General features: G+C 51.4%; 1 protein-coding gene and 1 long non-coding RNA gene across 4 annotated transcripts; one reads left to right on the top strand and one right to left on the bottom strand.

Moving 5' to 3' along the window:
- Positions 1 to 1,775: 1,775 nt before the first annotated feature.
- Positions 1,776 to 24,787, bottom strand: LOC309650614. The gene is made up of 2 exons (XR_014257642.1): positions 21,387 to 24,787; positions 1,776 to 14,404 (listed from the first exon to the last, which is right to left on the bottom strand). It is a non-coding gene; the product is annotated as an uncharacterized lncRNA (long non-coding RNA).
- Positions 15,398 to 19,396, top strand: ARHGDIA (Rho GDP dissociation inhibitor alpha). 3 transcript variants are annotated; one of them, XM_082442191.1, is made up of 6 exons: positions 15,398 to 15,508; positions 17,014 to 17,230; positions 17,333 to 17,416; positions 17,680 to 17,756; positions 17,837 to 17,900; positions 18,025 to 19,396. In XM_082442191.1, the coding sequence occupies exons 2-6, from the start codon at positions 17,041 to 17,043 to the stop codon at positions 18,222 to 18,224; spliced, it is 615 nt and encodes a 204-aa protein (XP_082298317.1). In that variant the 5' UTR covers positions 15,398 to 15,508; positions 17,014 to 17,040; the 3' UTR covers positions 18,225 to 19,396. The 3 variants fall into 3 exon arrangements, with proteins under 3 accessions (XP_082298317.1, XP_082298319.1, XP_082298318.1); XM_082442193.1 differs by lacking the exon at positions 15,398 to 15,508 and adding an exon at positions 15,753 to 15,989 and having other exon boundaries at positions 18,025 to 18,296; XM_082442192.1 differs by lacking the exon at positions 15,398 to 15,508 and adding an exon at positions 16,020 to 16,183 and having other exon boundaries at positions 18,025 to 18,296.
- Positions 24,788 to 24,876: the final 89 nt, after the last annotated feature.

The following is a 24,876-nucleotide window of genomic DNA, read 5'->3' as shown; positions in this document are numbered from 1 at the left end:
AAGAAAGCAGGCCAAGGACAGGGGCCGTGCTCAGTGGTGGGTCCAGGGGGGCAGAAACACCGGATGTGGGTAGGCATCCAGATGTGGACCCAAACGAGGGTTGCTTTGAGCTGGATGTCTCTGACCTGGAAGTTGGCTTGGGGACACTAGCTGGAGGTGACAGGAGTAGGGAGGGGGTGACGTCATGGTTGCTGGAGGCCTGTGGTGGGGAGGCGACTGAGTCAAAAAAGCCTGTGTTTTGGCAGGGAGCTGAGAGAAGCCTCCCCATCACTTTAATCCTCATCTTCTTATTTGTGAAATGGGAAACCTCGCATTACTTCAAGGGCTGGAGGACCATGTGCTTTGCTGTTCACGCAGGGATACTCTTGGAAAGAAGGGACTGGTGAGTGTGCAGGGGCAGCTTCTGTGCTCCAAGGCAAATCAGGCTTCTGGTCACCTGAGGGCAGTGCTGGGTGTCCCTGCGATGGCCAGCACTTCATCCCCCAAAATACTGGTCGAATGAGTGAAAGGATGAAATAGACTTGGTGCTCTTGCACGTTTTCTCCTTCACGTTCTTTGCTCAGATGGTGGATTGCAGTCTCGCAGACCGGGTGGATGGGGCTGCCCCTCTTGCTGGGTCAGGCCCCCACTGGGATGCGCCCCAGCCCGCCTCCCACCATGTGGTCTGAGTGGAAAGCTCAGTGATTGGTCCAGGAGTGGCAACATGCCTCGCTTGGCTGGTCAGTTAGTCTTCAGGATTTTCAAAGGTGTTGAGAAGAAAGCCAGCGCCAGGTAGGGTGGCACGCCCATAGGGACTGGGGCTTCTGGGCTGTGATGGGACGCTCAGGTGGAGAGGAGCCACTCAGCTCCTGGGTGTGTTCCTGACGTTTGCTTGATTGAGCAAAGATACATGTGGTTTACAGAGCAACGTGGATAAGGAGGAACAGCCCTGTCCCTTGGCAGGTGATGTGAAACCCAGCAGGAGTCAAGGTGCCAGAGTCGTTGAACAGTTGTCACACTCAGACATGGTTTGAAATACCAGAAGAGGAACGTTGCTGCGTCTGTGCTCAGCAACAGTTCTCTAAACAAGGGTTTGTTCTTGAATGCAGGGAGCTGAGGCTCTAATACAGGAAACAACGAGAAATTATAATAGTCTAACAACTACAATAGAAATAAGTGAAGCAGAACATAGAGCATTTCTGTTCTGCTGGAACGTACATTCCAATGGGGGAAAGGTGGGAAAAGTGAAATACAGGATGTCAGGTGGTGACAAGGCTGTGTAGGAAAACAGAGCAGAGGGTGGTAAGGAGTAGGGAGAGGACTTTGCTGATGAGGTGGAGGTGTGAGCACCTGGATATGGAGGGGAGCCTTGCTGGCAGAGAGAAGAGCAAGTGCAAAGGTCCTGGGGTGAGAACGCCAGGACAAACCAGAGCCTAAGCATGGCTGGGTGGAGGGGGCAGAGGTCGTGGGGCCTCACTACTGGCTTCTGTGCTGGGCTTTGAAGGAAGTAGCCCTGTGGGGGCATCTACCAGAGGTGCAGCCTGGCCTGGGGAGGGGCCGCCAGGGCCTAGCATTTGGAGACTGACGTGGGTGACATCCATAGACAATGACTGAAAAAGCAGAGATGATGGAGTGGGCTTTTGTGTTTTTGTTTCAATGTGTATGGAATGTGAGGTACTCTTAAGAGCACTAGTTTTTTAACTGAAAAAATAACACATTCAGTCAGTACAAAAGGGTAATGATGTAAACAGTCACCTTCCCACGATTGTCCAGAGGAGACCCTTGTTACTGCAGGATTTTTTTTTTTTTAATGAGAGCTTTATTAACATGTAATTGACATACCATAGAAATAACCCATTTACTGTAATTTTACTACATTCACAGAGTCACCAATCCACCACCACATTCAAATTCCAGAATATTCTCATTACCCCAAAAAGAAATCCATTAGCTGTCATGCCTCAGTTCCCCTCCCTTGGCCTCCACTTGTCCACTTTCTGTCTCTCTGGATTTGCCTGTTCTGGACATTTCATACAAATGGATTTATACAATATGTGACCTCAGTGTCTGGCTTTTTTACTCAGCATAATGTCTTTGGGGTTCATCCTTGTTATAGCCTGTGATAGTATCCAGTCCTTTTTCTTGCTAAATATCCTATGGTGGTTATTTCACATTTTGTTTTATCTGTTCATCAGTTGATAGATATTTGGGTTGTATCTACTTTTTGCCTATTGAAATAATGCTGCTGTGAGCATCTATGTACACATTTTTACGTGGAGGTAGTTTTCAGTTCCTGTGGAGTAGAATTGCTGGGTCATAAAGCAACTAAGTTTAACTTTTTGAGGAGTCGTGGATCTTTGCACAGCAGCTGCACCATCTTCCATTCCAGACAGCAGTGATAAGGGCTCCAATTTCCCCACTTCCTTGCCAATAGTTGCCGTCTATTTTTTTTATTTTAGCCATCTATAGGGTGTGAAGTGGGATCTCATTGTGGTTTTGCTTTGCAGTTTCTTTAGTTTATAATCTTTTTTTTTTTTTTTTTTTTTTTAATTTTTGGCTGTGTTGGGTTTTCGTTGCTGTGCGCGGGCTTTCTCTAGTTGTGGTGAGCGGGGGCTACTCTTCATGGCGGTGCGTGGGCTTCTCATTGCGGTGGCTTCTCTTGTTGCGGAGTACAGGCTCTAGGCGCGCGGGCTCAGTAGTTGTGGCTCGTGGACTCTAGAGCACAGGCTCAGTAGTTGTGGCACACGGGCTTAGTTGCTCCATGGCATGTGGGATCTTCCCGGACCAGGGATCGAACCCGTGTCCCCTGCATTGGCAGTTGGGTTCTTCACCACTGTGCCACCAGGGAAGTCCTATAATCTTTCTTTTTTAAATGTCTGGATTGAATAATAGTTATCATGGATAACACATTCCTCCCTGGACAATTTGGAGGCCTTTCCTTGCAAACACTCATAGCCTAAATGGAATTGAATGTCCTGTTATTATCACCAACATTCATCACATTCAACAAAATAAAATCGTAAAAGGTTGATTTAGTTGAACATCATGAGTGCCTGTACTCCAGTTTTACAAAGATGAATACAAAGATCTCTTTATATTACCTGTATTCTTTAGATTTTGTAGAAATGCTCAATCAGAAATGATGTGATCTTGAAATTGACATAGCTAGCATCTTCCCTAATTTCTATTCAAGTCAGCTTATTTCTCCATTTAACTGTGCATGTTCTTAAGTGTCATTTTGTAATTTTGATATTCAGCTTTATGGAAAAGAAGTGAGAATCATACAGAGAATTCCTGGATCCTCACCCAGACCCCCAGATGGAACCCCGTTCCTTTTTTTGTGTGTGTGTGATTATTTTTTTTTTTTTAATAATGTTGGGGTGGCATTTTTCACCAAGTTTCTTTATTTATTTATTCATTTTTGCTGTGTTGGGTCTTCGTTTCTGTGCGAGGGCTTTCTCTAGTTGCGGCAAGTGGGGGCCACTCTTCATCGCGGTGCGCGGGCCTCAGTATCGCGGCCTCTCTTGTTGCGGAGCACAGGCTCCAGACGCGCAGGCTCAGTAGTTGTGGCTCACGGGCCTAGTTGCTCCGCGGCATGTGGGATCTTCCCAGACCAGGGCTCGAACCCGTGTCCCCTGCATTGGCAGGCAGAATCTCAACCACTGCGCCACCAGGGAAGCCCCCCCTGTTCCTTTTCATTCTCTGTTTTTTCTGAACTGATGGAGAGTAAGTTACAGCGTGATGCCACTATACCCCTAAATCCTTCCACGTGTATGTCTTTAAAAACAAGGACATCATCTTACATAATCAGACCTTAACACTTGATAACAATACCGTATCTGAACCGCAGACCTTATTCAAGTTTAGCCAGCTGACCTAATAGCCTGTGTTGTAAATGCTTTCCCTGGTTCACATGGAAGAGGAATGCCTGGGCCACTGCCTTGAGCTAAAGATGTCTGTAGTCGTCTGTAACTGGTAGTACTTAGCCTTTTCGTGTCTTTTGTGACCTTGACACTTTTTGAAGATCAGTCTCATTGGGGATTGTTTTGCTTCGTTATGATTAGTCCAGGGTTATGTATTCCAGGCAGGAATACCACTGAAAGGGTTTCCCATGGGGTACAGCATGTTGGTCTATCTGTCTCATTACCCATGCTGTGACCTTGCTTGTGTGGTTCAGGAGGAGCTGCCAGGTTTCTGGACTGTAGTGTTATCCTTCTCCCCTTTATAATCTATAAATTTATTGGAGGAGAACTTTGAGACTAAATGAATACTTGTTTCTCACCCCATTTTGCCTGCTGATTTTAGCATCCTATGATGCAATAATTATTATTATGGTGTTTAATGGTGAGTTTTTTACATTTCCCCCATTCTTTCAACATTAATTGGAATTCTTTTCTGAGAAAGAGCAGTCCCTTCACCATTTATTTGCTTATATATATCAGTATGGACTTGTGGATATTTATTTGATTCTACGAGTCATAATCTGGTAACTGTTAACTCTGTTGCTCAGACTGTTAGGATTCCTCCTGTGCCCTTTTGACATGTCATGTCCTTTTTTTTGGGGGGGGGGGCCTGCGTTATATGCAGCATGTGGGATCTTAGTTCCCCAACCAGGGATCAAACCCGTACCCCTTTGCAGTGGAAGTGCAGAGTCTTAACCGCTGCACTGCCAGGCAAGACCACCATGTCCTTTTTTTTTTTTAAATTTATTTATTATTTATTTATTATTTATTTTTGGCTGTGGTGGGTCTCCGTTTCTGTGCGAGGGCTTTCTCTAGTTGCGGCGAGCGGGGGCCACTCTTCATCGCGGTGCGCGGGCCTCTCACTATCGCGGCCTCTCTTGTTGCGGAGCACAGGCTCCAGACGCGCAGGCTCAGTAGTTGTGGCTCACGGGCCTAGTTGCTCCGCGGCATGTGGGATCTTCCCAGACCAGGGCTCGAACCCGTGTCCCCTGCATTGGCAGGCAGATTCTCAACCACTGTGCCACCAGGGAAGCCCCGCCATGTCCTTTTTAAAGCACTTCCTGACTTTCTGGCCCCAGGAGAGGCTCCAGGCTCACCTAGTCCCTGGCTCCTTTCATGGAGACTGGTATTTAGCAACCAAGATCTGGATATTGGGTATGCTCATTGCTACTGAGCTGTTGTTGCTTCTGAGCCCTCTCAGGACAGAGCTAGGAACTATATATACTAATTCATGCATACACATCTATATTCATTTCTGTATCTATTTAGCTGTATATATGCATTTTTAAAAACCATGAGTTCATACTGATATCTCTGATTCCAACCCAATTCCATAGGATTCCTTCTCACCTCCCCTTATTCGTAAATTCTTTCCCTGACAGTGAGAAACCTGGCTCTCATTATCAACATGATATTTGCTTATATGATATCAATCCTTTAAGTGTCCACCTAACCTGATTTTAGAATTCTAACATATACCCCTGTGAGAAGCATTTACTAACTAGGGTACAGAATTGGGTTCTTCTGTGAGTTGAGCTCAACGCATAGAAGAGTATCCAGTGAAAGTACTGGTTTCCAAAGTTGCTTATGTGAGTCCTTCTCTTCCACCCCCTTCAGAGTAATTTGTGTAATTTGTACTATAGTTAGTTTCTTTTGTTACACTTTGCATTCCATTGTGGCTTCCTCACATACCCTGGTTGATTTTTTTTTGGTAATTTACATATATTACTTGTTATGGAATTACATATGATTGTATAATTTTCATAAATGTTTATATGGCTTACATTAATTAGCTGTTATTATTAATGAGTCACCCTGGGATCAACTGACCATTTAGGGGAAAATAGCAGTAAATAATATACATCATTAAAGATTTTAATATAAAAATAAACCATCAAAGTACTAGGAGATAATCTCATTAGTTTTATTTTTTTAATTTAATATTATTTTAAAATTTATTTATTTTATTTATTTTTGGCTGCACTGGGTCTTTGTTGCTGCTCGCGGGCTTTCTCTAGTTGCGGCAAGCGGGGGCTACTCTTTGTTGCCGTGCGCGGGCTTCTCTTTGCCGTGGCTTCTCTTGTTGTGGAGCATGGGCTCTAGGCGTGCGGGCTTCAGTAGTTGTGGCACACAGACTCAGTAGTTGTGGCTCTCGGGCTCTAGAGCGCAGGCTCAGTAGTTGTGACGCATGGGCTTAGTTGCTCGCGGCATGTGGGATCTTCCGGGACCAGGACTCGAACCCATGTCCCCTGCACTGGCAGGTGGATTCTTAACCACTGCACCGCCAGGGAAGCCCAATTCTCATTAGTTTTAAATACATCAGCTTGTCTAAGCTAGGCCAGAGTTAATTTTTATGTTATCTATGTGGGTTGTAGAAACAAATTATAAAATGTTTTAGCACGTTAATTGTAAATTAATATCTGTATATAAAAATCAATGTGAGCATTCCAGTTTTTTTAAATGTACAAAGCCATCATAAACAAGCCATTCAAGTTACCATTAATGATTTCATAGAGTTAATATTTCTTTCTGGGTTGTTTTCTTTTTTGTTTTTTTGGTCCTTGTCAAATATATAAACATCCAAGAGTTGATGATGATACTTAAAAAAATCTAATGTTCACCTTTGGAGATTACTTGGGCACTAATTCATGCTAAACATTGGCAAATAAAAGCAAAGGAACAAACATTTAATCTGTTTTTTTCTATACAAACTGTAATTTGAAGGGATTAAATAGCTGATGACTGGAGGTTCTTTTAAAAGAATTCCAGCTAAGAAATGCAGAAATGTTAGAAAAATCACCACTTTCTGATGCCTAATAAAATGATGCATGTTGGGAAGAGTCCTCAGCAGCTGCTGTGGTGATAGATGATGGTGGGCCAGGCAGCTTCTGGAGCCTACTGCACCTCACTGCAGGTGGGACCAGCAGAGTGTCCCCTGAGATGAAGCATTGGGAAGCCCACAGCACCTCCCGAAATTGACCTGGGGCTCATCCCCCCTGAGATGTAAGGGGAATAGAGGACCACACCACACTACACCACACCTAGAGGATTCACCTAGCAAATCCAGAAGTGCCCACGGGAAGTTCTCACCACAGGTGTCCTGGCTTCCTCCCCACCTAAGTGCCACAAGCAAAGAAAAGGAGTCAAAAGTGACTGGTATAATAAATACGTAAATTGATCTTTGTCCCTGGTTCCTGGGACAGAGCTCCTAAATCCCTTGGAATTTCCTGAATGATAGGATCGTCTTTTGTTATTCATAACAAGGCCCTTTCAATTTATGTTAATGAATGACTCTTGGTGGGCCCCCGGATAGTTTCAGGCTGGATGCTGGTCACTAGAAAGACCAAGACTTGATTATTGGGTTGGAACTCTCAGCCCCACCCACTCACTATCCCCTGACCTCTGGGGAGGGGAGAGGCGCTGGAGATTGAGTTAATCACCAACATTCAATTATTTAATAAGAATCCGCCTGCCAATGCAGGGGACATGGTTTGAGCCCTGGTCCAGGAAGATCCCACATGCCATGGAGCAACGAAGCCTGTGCGTCATAACTACTGAGCCTGCACTCTAGAACCCGAGAGCCACAAACTACTGAGCCTGCGTGCTGCAACTACTGAAGCCCGCTCGCCTAGAGCCCTTGCTCCGCAACAAGAGAAGCCACCTCAATAAGAAGCCCGTGCACTGCAACGAAGAGTAGCCCCCGCTCGCCGCAACTAGAGAAAGCCTGCACACAGCAATGAAGACCCAAAGGCAGCCAAAAAAAAAAAAAAAAAAAACTATATGATGCCATCATTTTAGGACATTAAATTGGCAAAGATATGTTCTTTTAAAAGATTAACACAAGCTTTTCTTGGAAAGGGTAAATCCAGGGATTTTCATAGAGATGACATGATCCTACAGGTACAAAATCTTAAGGAATTACACAAACTTTAAGAACTAGTAAATGAGGGCTTCCCTGGTGGCGCAGTGGTTAAGAATCCGCCTGCCAATGCAAGAGACACAGGTTTGAGCCCTGGTCTGGGAAGATTCCACATGCCGCGGAGCAACTAGGCCCGTGAGCCACAATTACTGAGCCTGCGCGTCTGGAGCCTGTGCTCCGCAACAAGAGAGGCTGCGATAGTGAGAGGCCCGCGCACCGCGATGAAGAGTGGCCCCCGCTTGCCACAACTAGAGAAAGCCCTCGCGCAGAAACGGGGATCCAACACAGCCATAAATAAATAAATAGAAATTTAAAAAAAAAACAAAAACTACTGAGCCTGAGCTCTAGAGCCTTCAAGCCACAGCTACTGAAGCCCGCGTGCCTAGAGCCCATGCTCTGCAACACAAGAAGCCACTGCAATGAGAAGCCCGCGTGCAGCAACGAAGACCCAACGCAGCCATAAATAAATTGATTAATTTTAAAAAAAACTAGTAAATGAGCTTAGTAAGGTTGCAGAATATAAGGATATAACATCAATACACAAAAATCAACCAACAATTCAAAAATGAAATTAAAATTCTATTTATGTCAATACAAAAAAGAATAAAATTGGGACTTCCCTGGTGGTCCAGTGGTTAAGACTCTGCGCTGCCAATGCAGGAGGCATGGGTTCGATCCCTGGTCAGGGAACCAAGATCCCACATGCCACTCCATGTAGCCAAAAAAAAGGAACAAATTTAACAATAGAAGTGCCAGACCTGCACACTGAAAACTATGAAATACTGCTGAGAGAAACTAAAGATTAAATAGATGTGTGGGGATGGGGGAGGGACAGACTGGAAGTTTGGGGTTAACTGTTACAGAATGGATAAACAAGGTCCTACTGCATAGCACAGGGAAGTATATTCAATATCCTGGGATAAACCATAATAGAAAAGTATATAAAAAAGAATGTTTATATGTGTATAACTGAGTCACTGTGTTGTACAGCAGAAATAAACACATTGTAAATCAACTATACTTCAATTAAAAAATTAAAGGACTTCCCTGGTGGTCCAATGGTTAAGACTCCCTGCTTCCACTGCAGGGGGCACAGGTTCAATCCCTGGTCAGGGAACTAAGATCCTACATGCCGCAAGGCATGGTCAAAAAATTTTTTTAAATAAATAGATACATGCGTAGAAATTTCATGCTTTGGGTTGGAACATTCAATATTGTTAAAATGGCAATTCTCCCCAGACTGCTCTATAGAGTCAATGTAATCCCTATCAATAGGTGCTTTTGTAGAAATCGAGAACAGATTTTTAAGATTTATATGGAAATTCAAAGGACCTAGAATAGCCAAAACAATTCTGAAAAGAATAATAAAGTTGGAGAATCTACACTACCAAATTTCAAAACTTACTACAAAGCTACAGCAATCAAGAGGTTGTGGCATATAGATTAAGGAACAGAACTGAGTCTATAAATAAACCCTTAAGTTTATGGTGAATAAAATTTCAACAAAAGTGCAAAGACAGTTCAGTGGGGAAAATTATTAGTCTTCTCAATTCTTGACTCGTGTTATACACAAAAATTAACTCAAAATGGAGTGCAGACCTAAATGGAAGCTGAAATTATACACATAACAGAAGAAAATATAGGAGAAAATCTTTACAACTTTGGCTGAGGCAAAGAGTTCTTAGACACAACATCAAAAGCATGAGCCATGAAAAAAAAAATTGATGTTAGAATTCACTTAAAAGGTTTTGCCCTTCAAAAGACATCATTAAGAAAAACAAAGTCACAGAAAATATATCTGACAAAGGACTACCATCCAGGATCCATCAATAGTCTTACAACTCAATAGAACAACCAAGCTTAAAAATGGACAAAAAACTTGAATACAGGCTTCCCTGGTGGCGCAGTGGTTGGGAATCTGCCTGCCAATGCAGGGGACACGGGTTCGAGCCCTGGTCTGGGAGGATCCCACATGCCGCAGAGCAACTGGGCCCGTGAGCCACAATTACTGAGCCTGCGCTTCTGGAGCCTGTGCTCCGCAACAAGAGAGGCCATGATAGTGAGAGGCCCGCGCACCGTGATGAAGAGTGGTCCCCGCTTGCCACAACTAGAGAAAGCCCTCGCACAGAAACGAAGACTCAACACAGCCATAAATATTTAAATAAATTAATAAATAATAAAAATTAAAAAAAAAAAAAAAACTTGAATAGATGTTTTACCAAAGAAGACTCTTCAACAGGGAAATGCAAATCAAAGCCACAAAGAGACACCATGTCACATCCACTAGGACAGCTTTAATCAAAAAGACAGGGACTTCCCTGGTGGCGCAGTGGCTAAGAATCCGCCTGCCAATGCAGGGGACACAGGTTCGAGCCCTGGTCCGGGAAGATCCCACATGCCGCGGAGCAACTAAGCCCATGCACCACAACTACTGAGCCTATGCTCTAGAGCCCGTGAGCCACAACTACTGAGCCCACGTGCCACAACTACTGAAGTCTGCACGCCTAGAGCCCGTGCTCCGCAACAAGAGAAGCCACCGCAATGAAAAGCCCACCTGCCGCAACGAAGAGTAGCCGCCGCTCACCGCAAATAGAGAAAGCCCGCGTGCAGCAATGAAGACTCAATGTAGCCAAAAAAAAAAGACAGTGCCAAATGTTGGCAGGGTGTGCCCAACTGAAACCTTTTCACATTGCTGAAATGTGAAAAGGTACATCCCCACCTTGGAAAACATGGGGAATTTCACACTTGGCAATCTACCCAAGACAAATGAACAAACGTTCATGCAAAGACAGCAAATGTTCACAACAGACAAAAAGGAAACCAAAAGTGCATCAACTGACAAGTGAATACAAACAGAATATGCTATACTTATACAATAAACAGGACAAAATGTGCATTCTACGCTGTAGATGGACTGCAAAACATTAGGTGAAATCACAAGACACCAGAAACTACATATTGTGTGATTCCACTTACAAGAAATGTCCAAGAAAGACAAATTTACAGATGCACAAAGCAGGACAGTGGTTGCCAGGGTCTGGGGGGAAAGGGGGGCTAGAGTGGGCATCAACTACAAACAGCTCAAGGGAAACTTTCTTGGCGTGAGGATTATGCACCTCTACAAATTCACTAAAAGATTCTTGAATTGTAAACTTTCAATGGGTGGATTTTGTAAATTATACCTCAGTAAAGCTGCCTTTCTGTGTCATTAAATATTTTTATTTGAATAATGTAAAAAGTTTTAATTACAGGGTTTTTAAATTAATATATATTAATATTTACTACAGTGTAGGTGTTCTGGGGCTGCTCAATGATCTGCTCTGCTTTTCAGATCCCTGTTATGAAAACGTTTGATATTGTAAAAGTGCCGAAATAAATGTCCTTGCAACTAAACCTTTGCACACAGCCATGGTTCTTTCCTCAGAACACTGTTAAGGTTCAAGGTGTACTTTCATAGCCCTCCCCAGCCCCGCTGGGCGTTCCGGGTGTGGCCATGCTTGTTACATCTCTTAGGTTCTTTGCTAATTTGATAAAAGGTTCAAAACAGCGTCATTCCTCCCTTGTGATGGTGCAGAAACACGTCACATTCCAAGGGGTCCAGCTCCTGCAGGTCCAACCTGCACCTATGGAAAGGATGAAGGGCAGGGACACAATGTCAGCACTGGGTATGGTGTTGCCAGCCAATCCCAGTTGTGGGAGACTCTAAGGACCAGTGATCCTGGTCCTTCAACAGGACACTGCACAGAGCAGAGAGGACGATCCTATTAAAGAAGACCCTAACACAACTAATGCAATGTATGAAGCTCTGACAAAAAGTAAAAGAACTCAGTACAATCAAGGAGAATATTGGTTAGATCTTGATATTTAAGAATTTATTATATTTTCTTGGTTGGTATTCCAGGTACCTACTACTCCTTAAATTACTCCAAAACGTGGTGTGAAACAAACACATTTTACTATGGTCACAGATTCTGCAGGTCAGAGAGTGAGACAATCTTTTCGTCTGGTGCCACAAAGCCGGTCTTCTGGGTCTTCAGCCCCAATTTTCAGATTAAGAGAAGCCACACCCCCCAGCCTCACCCTCACCAGAGTCTTGACCAGAAGCCATGATGGGATGAGACTTCTGGGGGTCCTGGGAGGCAGAGAGTGTGCTTTACACAAGAGGGTCACACATCCTTTGCTTCTATTCCCGTTGAGAGGTGGAATCTAACTCTGTTATGATGTGATTTCTTTTCTGTTATGATTCCTATTCATCTTGTGTGAAACTTGTAGGACTTGAGCTATGTTAAGACAAGTTATGTAGTTCAAAATGGAGTCACACTGGCCAACGTGAACGTCCATGTTAGTTGTTTTGAAATGTCTGTTGTAGCACTGCGAGTATCTTAAGTGATAAACTAAGAGTGTTACTTTAGATAAGAAGTTTGATGGATGATGTATGTCACTGGAAGAGAAGGAACAACTGACAGAGTGAAGACCCCTCCCCCAGGGGGTGGGTAACTGTTGTTCCTTAAGAAGAGACCACTAAGCCCAGTGACTTGAAGACTCTTCCCTGAAGGACCCGACTCCACGTTGTTGACAGCTGTTCCAGCTTTTTGAACGTTGCCAGAGGCCCTGTCAGAGCAGAAGGCAACTTCCCACTCACACTTGTCTCAAGACCTGTGGCCAGACCAGAGATGCTGCTCGTGCTGAGACGCCTCCTTCTCAGACGTCTCCTTGGAGTGGTTCATTACCCCCTTTTCCCTACTTTGTAACTGTGTGTAATAAACTGAGTGATTTGTGAATTGAACGTTGGCTACTGTTCCCTACATCTCCATTCCTGATTCTCACCTGCCCTTACTGCTAGGTCGTGCCCTTCCTTCACAGTAGACAGGCCTCTTGGAACATTTGCTCTTGGAGTCCAGCGGCCAAAATCCCATGGGAGTTGTGTGGGCGGTCCTCAGGCCAACAGCCCAGGCTGTTGAAATGGGGCCATCTTGACGGCCAATCTTCATGGCCAGTCTTTGTGGCTGCAGCACGACCGAGCTGATTACAGCTGCACGAAAGCCCAGCCCTCAGCCCACAGAATAGGAGAGAACCATAAACCGCTGCTCCAGGCCACTGCGTTTGGAGTGGTTTGTTTTTAGGCTGCGCCACGCGGCATGTAGAAATATGGGATCTTAGTTCCCCGACCAGGGACCGAACCCATGTCCCATGCAGTGGAAGTGCGAAGTCTTAACCACTGGACCTCCAGGGAAGTCCTGGAGTGGTTTGTGGGATGACTGTACTGCTATTATTTACTCCCAAAGGATCCTTTTCTTTTTTTAATTTTTTAAAATTTATTTATTTATTTATTTATTTTGGCTGCGTTGGGTCTTTGTTGCTGCGCGTGAGCTTTCTCTAGTTGCCGCGAGCAGGGGCTACTCTTCGTCGCGGTGTGCGGACTTCTCACCGCGTCGTAGGCTTCTCTTGTTGCAGAGCATGGACTCTAGGAGCACAGGCTCAGTAGTTGTGGCACACGGGCTTAGTTGCTCTGCAGCATGTGGGATCTTCCCGGATCAGGGATCGAACCCGTGTTCCCTGCATTGGCAGGCAGATTCTTAACCACTGTGCCACCAGGGAAGTCTGGATCCTTTTCCTTAGAAATAAATACACGCTGAAATATTTATGACATTTGACGTTTGCTTCAAACTTGCTGCATGTGTTTAGGAAATGAGGGCACACATGACACAGGATTGGACACGAGCTGGTGGGTACCTGTTGAAGCTGGTGATAGGTCCACTGGGCTTCATAATCCCATTCTTTCTACCTTGGTCCATGTGGTGGGCCGCCTCCTTGTCCTCATGTTCCTGTGCTCTCCTCTGGTGCTGTACTGGGGAAGGTCCGTGTGACCAGCAGAAGAGAGCAGAAGCGATGGCACTTCTGACACTAGGCTGTGAGAGACACTGCAGCTTTGTTTTTGGCACTTGCTGTTTCCCTGGCTTGCGTTCTCTTGCTGCACGCAGGATCTTCGATGCTGCATGCGGACGGACTCTTAGTTGTGGCATGCAGGATCTAGTTCCCCAACCAGGGATTGAACCCTGGCCCCCTGCATTGGGAGTGCAGTCTTGCCCACTGGACCACCAGGGAAGTCCCTCTGTTTCTGAGGCCTCACTTGGGGGACGCCAACTGCCTTATAGAGAGGCCAGAAGCTGTGGGCAGCGGGGAACTAAACCCTCCAGCCAACAGCCCGCTGCAGATCCTTGAGACCAGGTCCCAGGCTCACAGTTGACCACAACCTCATAAGACTGGAGACGGAATCACCCCGCAGATAGTAAATGCTGGTCGTTTTAAGCTGCTAAATTCCAGGGTACGTTTTTACCCAGCAATAGGTGACTGACATAACAAGTTCGGTATTTTTCAAAAAGCACTTGGGTTATGGGAAAGCAAACTTTTGCTCAACCAGCGATTCAGCAGTGCAGCAGGACGGCTGGCTCTAGCATCGCGGTTTTCAGTGGCAGGAAGCCTCAGAAGCACACACCGAATAAATACCATACTGGAATGCTCTGTCTTTGGCCAACTCAACTTCCTACACATAAAGGGGACAGTGAGACTCTTAGATACAGAAAACTCGCAAACACTCCTCAAAAGTTAAGACATTTCTAAAAGATACCAAGGTCAGTATTTCGCATTAAGTTCTATGGCCTAAAAGGCCCTCCTACGCGCAATCTAGGGGTGTGTGTTTGTGATGATTCTGGTGTTGAGCATTTGGGGGCTCAGACCCCGCGAGGAGGAGGAGGAGGAAGCGGGGTGCTCGGCGGGCACTGGCGGCACGGGCTCCGCCAGACCCGCCACATTGGTCACAAATCATGGGCCCCACCTGGAGCTGCAAAATGCTCCCGGGTTGAGCGCATGGGCAAGTGTCCGATACTCGCCACGCGGCTGAAGAACCCGGGTCGGCTGTGGCGTCTGGGCCAGGAGCTCCGGGCAGAGCGACCACATGCTGACTTGGTCTGGAAGGAGCAAAAGGTTCGGCAGGCGCACCGATCCCTCTCCTGGAAGGGAGCGCTAGGCCGACACCCGCGGATGAACGTCCGGCGGTAACTTCCGGGAGGCCAGACAGCGGCGACTGGCGCGAAGGCCGCCTCGGGCTGGACGGCGGCCATCCGCTGACCCCGGCTCCTAGAGGGGACCGGCCGGGCCCGCTTGTCCTCGCAGAATGACGGCTGCGTACCCACAGAGGGAGGCGGGGCCGTGGAGGGAGACGCGCCCGTTGACTGACAGACGCGCGTTCCAGCACCTCGCGGAAATGCCACGCCGCGCCCACGTTCTGCGTGGGGCTCAGCGAGACTGTGACACTGCCCCGCCCCTTCAGCTTGCGGGCTGACCCCTGGGGATGCCCGGGTCCAAAAAATGCCTGGGGCAAAGGGCGCAGAACCCCCAACGGGATAGGCCTCCGCAGGTGTCCCCACCGTCGCACCGCCCACGCGGGACGCGCCCACGAGGCCGTGCTCGCAAGATGGCGGCGGCGCGCTGACGTCAGCCCCCGCGCGCATGAGCTCTCAGCAGCCCGCCCGTCGCGAGCGGAAGTCGCGTGACCCCGGAAGTGGCCGGCCGGGCGCGCGCGGGCGGGGCGGCAAGGTTCGTCATTCTGTGTGGGAGGGAGCGCGAGAGCGGCGAGGACGATCCTCCGGTGAGCGCGGGCGGCGGGGCTGGCGAGCGCGGTGGGCGCGGCAGGCGGGGCGGCCGCGGGGGAGGAGGCCGGGCCCGCGCCTTTGTTCTCGCCGCCCGCCCCGCCCGCCAGCCCCGCCGAGGGGTCTGCGCCGGGCGGGGGCGGCATTGACAGCGGGCGGTGGCCCGGGCGTAGGGCGGGCCCACGTGCGGGTCGGGGGCGCTGGGATCCGGAGGCGGGGGCTTGGGTGCTGGGGGCGGGATCCGGGGGCTGAGCAGGTCTCTTTTGTGGTCGCCGCTCATGCCCAGGGCCCCCTCCCCGCTGGTGCGCGCGGGCCTGGGCCAGGCCGGACGCCCCTTCCCTTGGGCGGTTAGGTCCACGCGCCCCACCCCACGCGCCGGGCCGCGCCCGGCCCAGATTGCAGGCCCTGCGGAAGTGCGGGCCGCGCCATCGCACTTAAAGGATTTTGTCGCCTGCGGCCGCGATTGAGTGGCGTTAGGGCGTGAGTCTTCTAGAGGAATTCCAGAGGAAGCAGCAGGGAGGTCTGCAAAAGCGGGCCGGCCCCACCCCGCCTGCGGCGGCCGGGCGGTTCCGGGTCCCTAGCGGCCCTTTGTAAGATCTGATCCTCGCGCGGGTCCCGGTCTTGGCTATCTTTATTGGCAACTGGTGGCCCTGACCCACCTTCTGCACCGCCAGGTCAGATCTGAGCGGGTGTCAGATACTCCTCAGGGATTCTAGGGGGTGCGACGGTCATCCTTAGCGAAGGAAGCCCAGTGGCTGCCCCATCGCTGCTCCTCGCTCTGTCAGCACTGCTGCGGGCTCTTCTGGGGCAGGGTCCGGAAGGAGGGTCCTGAGACTACCACATGTTTGCAGCGGTTCGCAAATTCTAGGTCTCAGACCCTCACAATTGGAGATGTGGTTGGCAGATACTTAGGGTCTCTCATGCCATTTTAGGACTTACCTGTGAGACTGAGGTTGGCCCTGTCATGTGAGCTTTAGGAGGGTCCTGTGTTTGAAGGGTGAGACAGAACTGACCCATATCTTGCACAGAGGCTTTGGTTTAAAGCTAGGACGTGTCCGAAGGAACTCTCTGGTTAGAGAGGACCCAGCAGGAGGGGTCCCTTGAGGCAAGGGCCTGGGCAGTTCAGAATAAGCAGCAGGACTTCGTCCTGATGTTGCCTGGTGGGACCAGGGTGCTGCTGCTTCCTGGGCAGTAGGGGAGCTGTGCCTGGTCTCCCCTAGGAGCAGGCTGCAGGTTCCATTTAGCTCTGGGTGCTGGACCTGGGGTGGGGTCCCCTGAGGTGGGCAGGGCAGGGAGGTGAGTGTGGCCCCTCTGGGCCTCAGGAGCAAGTTCTGGCTGTCGTTGCTTTCCTGTTACAGAAAGTGCACCTCTCCTTGGGCTCAGGTGGGGGCTTGGCCACCTGCAGAGATCTGACGCAGATCACCTGGGGGACCTGCAGAGGGGCAGGAGGGGAAACACTGTGGGTCCCTCGGAGATGCCACAGCCCATGTTACCCTGCCCACAGGTGTCCCAGACCTAGCTAGAGGTGAGTATGGCTGAGCAGGAGCCCACAGCCGAGCAGCTGGCGCAGATTGCGGCTGAGAACGAGGAGGATGAACACTCGGTCAACTACAAGCCCCCGGCCCAGAAGAGCATCCAGGAGATCCAGGAGCTGGATAAGGACGACGAGAGTCTGCGCAAGTACAAGGAGGCCCTGCTGGGCCGTGTGGCCGTGTCCGCCGGTGAGTGGGCCCTGGTGGGTGTGTGTGGACACCTGTCGCTTTTCTGGGTGTTTGTTACTATTTCCCCCACTGGTGAAACTCCAACTTGCTGTTACTTTGCAGACCCCAACGTCCCCAATGTTGTGGTGACCCGACTGATCCTGGTTTGTAGCACCGCCCCGGGCCCCTTGGAGCTGGACCTGACAGGTGAGTGGCATCTCTGAGGTTCCTGGCTGGGGCTGCCTGGCAGCCTGCTGCTTCCCCTAAAAATAGTTTCTTGGGGTGCTGGCGCCCTCTTGTGGGGAGCACAAGAACTGTAGCCAAGTGGTCTTAAAAGGCTCTGGCTTTGATGTGGTCTAGGTCTGGGTTGCCAAGGGTTATGTGGGGGGGGCGGGTGGAAGGAGCACCCCACCAGGGCCAGAGGCTGCCCCTGGCTGAACCTCCTAGTGTGGCGTTCCTCTCAAATGCAGGTGATCTGGAGAGCTTTAAGAAGCAGTCCTTTGTGCTGAAGGAGGGTGTGGAATACAGGATAAAAATCTCCTTCCGGGTAAGGAGGAGGCTCAGGGAGGTGCCAGGGGCTGGGGCTGGGGATCCTGGCTGAGCCCTGCTTGGGGTGCCTCCTTGCAGGTGAACCGAGAGATCGTGTCCGGCATGAAGTACATCCAGCACACGTACAGGAAAGGCGTTAAGAGTGAGTGAGGGTGGGCGCCAGGCCCGAGCCCCCAAGAGGGAGGTGGCCACCCAGGGGCTCAGGGATCAGGAGGGAGAGAGGAAACGCCCAGCTCTGCTTCCTGACGGCCTTTTCTGCATCGCAGTTGACAAGACCGACTACATGGTGGGGAGCTATGGGCCTCGGGCAGAGGAATACGAGTTCCTGACCCCCATGGAGGAGGCCCCCAAGGGCATGCTGGCTCGAGGCAGCTACAACATCAAGTCCCGCTTCACAGACGACGACAGGACTGACCACCTGTCCTGGGAGTGGAACCTCACCATCAAGAAGGAGTGGAAGGACTGAGCTGTGGCTGGGAGGTGGGCAGGGCGGGCGGACGGAAGGACGAACATGCCCCTCCCCACCCCTCCCGACCCCAGACCAAAGTGCTGACAGGGCCCGCCCACGCTGCCGCCACTCCCCCTGGTCTGCCTCCTGGCCGGCCTGTCTGTCCCTCCTCCACCCTTCCAGCCTGCTGGCCCCAGCCTCCTCGGTGGTCTAGTGTTGTTGCTGCTTCCGCCTGTGCTGTGGGGAGGGAGGTCTACACCTCCCCTTCTGTATCCCTTGAGGTTCCCCCACCGTCCTAACCCGACCTGAGGTCCTGGCAAGGGAGCCAGGCATTGCAGAGGGGCTCACGTCCCCTGGGCCTTCTCTGTTGCCCCACCTCACCTCGTGTTCTAGCACGCCCTCCTGGTGGGGGTGGGGTGTACCACGTGGGGCCTCCTTGGGCCGGTCGTCCTCCAGCTTTCACTTCTCCCCGGTCAGTCTATCCATCGCTGTCAGTAACCGTCTAACCATGATGCCTTAACATGTGGAACGTGTGCTGAGGGGGCGTCACTAATCTCCTAACCCCGTGTCTGCATGAGCATGTGGTCTCCCCCAGTCCCTGCCCCGTCTGTGATCCCCGTGGCCCGAGAAGGTGTGTGGGATGTGCTGCTGCTGCTCCCCGGTCTGCCTGGGCCTGGCCAGTCCCCCTCCCCCTGGCCAGGGCTGCGGGGACGGCTCCAGGGGCTTGGGAAAGCCAAATGCCAAACCTTGAGCGGCCTCCAGTCCCATCTGGGAGGCTGGGTGTCCTCACACCTCTGCCTTCTCTGTCCCGGTGGGCAGTGCCTAGAGCCCACGGCCCCAAAAGAGAGCCCTGAGCAGACAAAACCAGTGGCCAAGCCTTACCTGTCCCGCCTGGGCCTGCCGGCCTGGAGTCATGTGCCTGGCCGGTCAGTATTTATTGCCTCCATATGTGCCGTCCTCTGGGCCCACTGGCCTGCTGCCTCTGCCCCCAGGCTCGGTGCCATCATCCCCAGCAGGCCAACCAGGACCCAGCCAGGACAACTGTGGGACCAAGCTTGCACAGCTGGAGCCGTCCCCTGTGCCCCCCACCCCACCCTGCCCCTCCCCGGTCAGGCCCGGGCCTAGAACGCACAAGAGCCTGTCCTGCTTCTCCTTTTCTGACCGGGAAATAAACTCCCCCTAAGGAGCCAGGGTGTCTGCTGGTCGTCTCCTAGTGGGAAAGGGGAAGTGGGGCCCCATTCCTCTGCTACCCCAGGGCACCCAGAGGCCGGCCAGGGGCCAGGTGCAGTCACCACTGCTCCTGTGGCTATTGAAGGAGAATGGGTTTAAAGCCCTTTCTTAGTTATGTCAGCCCGTGAGGCCAGTGCTACCCTTTCGGCTCTGTGGGTCCTGCAGGGAAAGGGCGGGGCACAGTCAGGCCCTGGGCCCGGTGGGGTGTCCAGAGTGGCTCCCACACCCCACTCATGGGCCCTGTCTGAGCCTCTGGGAGGGAACACTTTCAGCCTCAGAGAAGAGGAATCTTGCTGAAGACTTGGGAACAAATGGGATGACTGGGTCGCAAGGGACCTGGGATAAGGACTCCAAGCTAGGTAGGAGGGTGGAGAAGTTGGCACCATGGGCAGCAGGGCCAATGGAGGGTGCCATGGAAGGCTGGCCAAGCCCCTGTGCCCTGTAGGGCCAGGCAGGGCCAGAGGTCCAAAGGTGGGATTGGTGAGGTGGGGTGAACAGGAAGAGATGGGGATCCTCACTGCATGGAGGTACAAAAGAGCACCTAGGGAGCCCTGAAGGACTGCCAAGGGCCATGCATACTCCACAGCCAGTCCCGCTGACCATCAGGGTCTCTTCAGGACCTTGGGGTAGCAGGGACTGTGCTGCCTCAGAGCATCACCCGCAAGGGCACCCAGTACCTAAGACGCCCTTTCCCAGCCCTGAGGCAGGAAAGGGCAGTTAGGAATCCCCAGCTCCAGAGTGTCAGTTCCAGAAACTTCTTTTTATGGCTCAATGCTGGTTGCAAAATCTCCCTTTGTGCTCTGAGCTGGTGAGAAAAGTGGTATGTGTCACACCTAAACAGCCGCTTTCCTGAGCCCGCCTTGGCTGCACCTCCCAGAGCTTGCCACTCTTCCCAGTGCTTATCAGTAGGGTGAGCCCTCCCAGGACCTTATCACCAGCTGGGGTGGACTCGGAGGTACCCTTTCACCCCCACCCGCAGGTCAGTGACCACATGTCATGGCAGGATGGCACCCACAGGGCTGGTTATCTCCTGGCCTTCCTTACCAGGGCCCTGGTGGGATTCTGGAGTCTGGGCGCTGGGCTGGGTAATGGGATAAAATGCCACTTCGTGCAGCAGCTGGCCCAGACGTAAATCCAAGAGCCATAGCCCCCAGCTCTGGAATCCACAGGGGTTAAGGACCCTAACCAGCCTCTTCCAGGACTGCCTGCCAGAGGCAGGGGGAGGCAGTGAAACTGCACAGCTCTGGGATCCGAGGCCCAAGGCCTTTCCCACTAAATTCAGACACAGCTACCTCTGAAACAGCTCTACCTTTGGAGGGGAAAGGCTCCCAGGTGGTGGCTACAAGTTTCAGTCTGCAGGAGCTCCGGGGCCAGCCACAGCTGCTCTAACTCTCCCTGTCCACCTCCTAAGTGGTCCAGTGAAAATCATCAAACCTAGGGTCAGCCTGTGCTAGCAGCAGTTTGGTTTATTGGGCAAGGGCCTTCCGAGGCTCCAGCAAGCCAGAGGGCCTGCTATTTTTGCTCTTGGATTTTCCAAGCTTTAGTTTGATGCGTGAACTCAGACCCCAAGTGCCAAGTAGTACAGACACGCTGCCAACAGCCAGGACTTTGTTCTGGTTCCTCCTCTGGTGAAGGATTACATGAGGTGGCACCTGCAGGACCTGCATGACGTGTCTCTCAGGTCCCAAGTCTAACCTGATCCTTCTGGTTCCACCCCAAACCCAAACCTGTCTGCACAGCTCCGTGCTGCTGGGCCTGGGCTCCCCGCCCTAGTGAGCCAGTGCCTGTGACCCTTCCTCTCCACTCCCTTCCTCTCCACTCCCTCCCTCTGTCCATGGCCCTAGTCATCCCCAAGCTTCTGCCTCCTCAGCCATCCCCTAGATGGACCCTTCTTCCACTGAGGAGAGTGGCAGTGGACACCAGGTCAGCGCCTTTATTGTGACTACTCACCAGTTATTGTAGTTTGCTAGAATCTTCTCCATGGCCAGCACTGTCATACTTTACTATCAGGGTCCACTTCAGTCCACCAGGGCCACGCTCACCACCGCACCTTCTTCCTATGTCCCAGCTCACCCATGTGTAGGGCTGTGGGGCCCATGGCACAGCCTTTGCCCCCCTGCTGCTGCTCCACAGGGGAAACCTGCAGTCAGGAGGACTTCCTGGGTATCCACGAGCCTGCTGTCAACTCCCTCAATGCCTCCAATCGGGTTGAAAGGGAGTTGTTTTATCCTGATAACTTTTTTTGTTTTTTTAATTTTTGGCCACACCAGGCAGGATGCAGGATCTTAATTCCCTGACCAGGGATCAAACCCGCGCCCCCTGCTGTGGAAGTGTGGAATCTTTTTTTTTTTTTTTTAATTTATTTAATTAATTTATTTTTTTGGCTGCATTGGGTCTTCGTTGCTGCAGCGCAGGCTTTGTTGAGTTGCTGCGAGCGGCAGCTACTCTTCATTGCAGTGCGCGGGCTTCTCATTGGGTGGCTCCTCTTGTTGCAGAGCACACGGCTCTAGGCGCACGGGCTTCAGTAGTTGTGGCTCGCGGGCTGTAGAGCGCAGGCTCAGTAGTTGTGGCGCACGGGCTTAGTTGCTCCGCGGCATGTGGGGTCTTCCTGGACCAGGGCTCGAACCCGTGTTCCCTGCATTGGCAGGCGGATTCTTAACCACTGCACCACCAGGGAAGTCCCCAAGAACTCTATTTTTGAGAGTAGTCTTTATCAAAATGTTTTATCACTCGGTTGTTCAACCAGTGTTTAATGAGCACCTTCTCTGGGCGTGAGAGACCCCTGGAGGACATCCTGAAGCAGCTGTGCTGTGTTCATAGAGATGCCAGAGCCACAGCCACTGGGGCTCTGCCCTCCAAAGGTGCACTCCAGTTCAGGGCACTGGTATGAGAGTGAACACGGCTCCATCGCCTCTTCCTAGAATTGCTCATGAAAGGCATGTGAGTGGCCTTAGGAAAAAGACAGATGCTGGCCCTCCCCTCAGGGCCAAGGCCTGCAGAGGCGTACAGTGAACCTGGCCTGTGTCCTGGGGGGAAGGATGCACCCCTGCACCTCACCCAACTACTGACCAACCCCAGAGACTGGAGACCTGGTGCATCCCCAAACCTGGCCTCCCTCCAGCTTTCTGGGAACCCCACTTCCCTGCGGACGTGCTTTGAGAAGGTGCATCAATGCAGGAAAGGCATGAAAATACCGTGCCCTGCCCAGGCCAGAGCCCTGGTTTTCACAGAACGATGACTTGGCTGGGTCCACCTGGGCTGCAGAACAGTGGCCTGTCATCACCTGCATCAAGGTGTGTCCCAATTACCCTTGGCTTTGGCCATGGAGGCCCAGACTGAACCAGAGAGAGTCAACCACAGCCAGCAACTCAGATCCTTGCTGTTCTGCGTCTGGTCTGTTCTCTCCTTGGTCCCAGTATTCTCATCTTTTGTAACTACTTTACCGTATGCTGTGAGGCTAAGCTGCCTCCAAACCATCACAAACTAATCAACAGCTTGGTATCTCTTCACTCTGTCCCTACCAGATGAAAAAACTAAAGTCCAAAAATTTAGGCATCTAAACTCTGATTTCAAGAGTGCCTCTGAAATCTAGACGCGGTACAAATGTTCCTTGTCTCAGACCCAAATTGTGGTCTGTAAATCGGGGTCATGGCAATCACGAAAATGTTGGGAGATAGGGCAGGAGATATGAGGCAATTCCCACCCTTTCCCAGAGAGCAGAGGGTGCCTGTGATGACTTATTTTGAAGCCCTGCTGCTCAGCGGGCCAGCACCCAGGCCAGGACCCCACTGAACTGGGGTGGAGGCCGCAGCTGCAGAGACACATGTTCATAGCCTTTCGTTGCCTGAGGCCCAGCTCCTGTACAGTGCCTGCTGTGAGGTAGACAGGCATCCCAGGAGCTACAACCACCTCTCCCAGACTCTTGTTCTACTGGCCCTGGGGGAGGGGCACAGAGAACCTGGTCTTGACCTTCAGGAATTCATATTCTAGGTGAGGAAGTACAACAAAAGAGATGAGAAGACAGGCCCTCAGGAGCTACGTGTCAATAAATGCAAACTCTCAGAAGTACAAACACATCTTTTTTTCTCTGTTTTACCATTTCTGAAATCAGGATGTTATTATATAGCCAACGTGTACATTTAACGTGGGAATGTCCTCCTTTTTCCTGTCAAGTTATTAAATCGATGATGAGTCAAAATCAGTGGGGTTGGCATTTCACAACCGAGGAAGTGAACACAAATGAAGAAGAGAGTGTAGAGATGGGGGTGGGGTGGGGTTAGGGTTAGGCTTTGAGCTGTGAAGGAAAAGGAGCTGCTCCGTCCAGAGCCGCGCCGCCCGACAGGAGCAACATTTGGGCCACGTACGTTATTTTAAATGTTCTAAAGCCACGTTAAAGAAAAAAACTGGAAAAAAAAAAGCTTTAATACTTTTACTTAAGTCATCGTATACAAAATATCCCAACATGTCAATATAAAAAGTCATCAAGGGAATATCGTACACTTCACACCCGTCCTCAGTCTTGACGTCCGGTGCGTGTTACGCTCACTCCCAGTCACGCTGCCCGGCCGCATTTTAAAGCTCGGTGGCCGCTAGCGACCCCCCTGGTGGACGGCGCGGGTCTACCCGGGCGCCTGAAAGCGACCCAGGGGCTGCTTCGTGGGACTGGCAGCCGGTGGGAGGAAGGGAAGGTGCCGCAGAAGACGGTGCCGGCCCTGACCCTCTCACCAGGCGGGCGGCCCCATTCCGGGCCCAGCCGAGTCTTGCCGTCCCCATCGCGTCCTGCCTCGGTCCTCCCCGCGCCCCCCGCGCTCTGCTCTTGCGCCTCGCTACGCCGCCACCGGTAGCGCCCTGACCGCCCGCCGAGGCCCCCAGGGCGACGCCCGTGCCGGAGGCCCGCCGCCACTGCAGGGGCCGCACGGGCCTCACGCGCGCCGGAAGCGCGTCAGCTCAGTTTCCAGCCTGCAGAGCTGGGGGGCGGTGTCAACTGGGGATACGCGGTCCAGTCAGAAAGCAACACGAGGGGTTTCGGAGGCGCAGGCGCGGCTCCGCCCCTCAGCTGGGAACTCCGCCCCACTGCCACGTTCGACGAAGGATCGCGCGTGGTGCGCGCATGTCTCGGCCAATCAGGAGTCGCAGAGCCCAGGCCCCCGAAGGTAGCAGCCATTCCAGACCCGCTGAAGGTGTAGGAGAAAGCCACCAGTCACAAGGCCGGGGAGAGAAAGTTCGCCGCCAGGAGCCAATGAGAGGCCGGGAAAGAGCGCGAGCGCGAGCTCCTCGGCCAATCCTGGGCGAGGGTGAGGGAGGTGCCCGTAGCGATTCCGAATCCGGGGCCGTGGCCTGTGTGGACGCCCAATGCAAGAGCGGCGGAGGCGGGCCCCGGAGCCCACCGGCCAATCGGAGGTGGGCGCGGGCGGGCGCGCGCTTGGCGGCCTGAGTTATA

Source organism: Balaenoptera physalus (genome assembly GCF_965194825.1).
Source record: "Balaenoptera physalus genome assembly, chromosome: 20".
NCBI classification, from domain to species: domain Eukaryota; kingdom Metazoa; phylum Chordata; class Mammalia; order Artiodactyla; family Balaenopteridae; genus Balaenoptera; species Balaenoptera physalus.
This window is presented reverse-complemented; position numbering and strand designations above follow the sequence as displayed.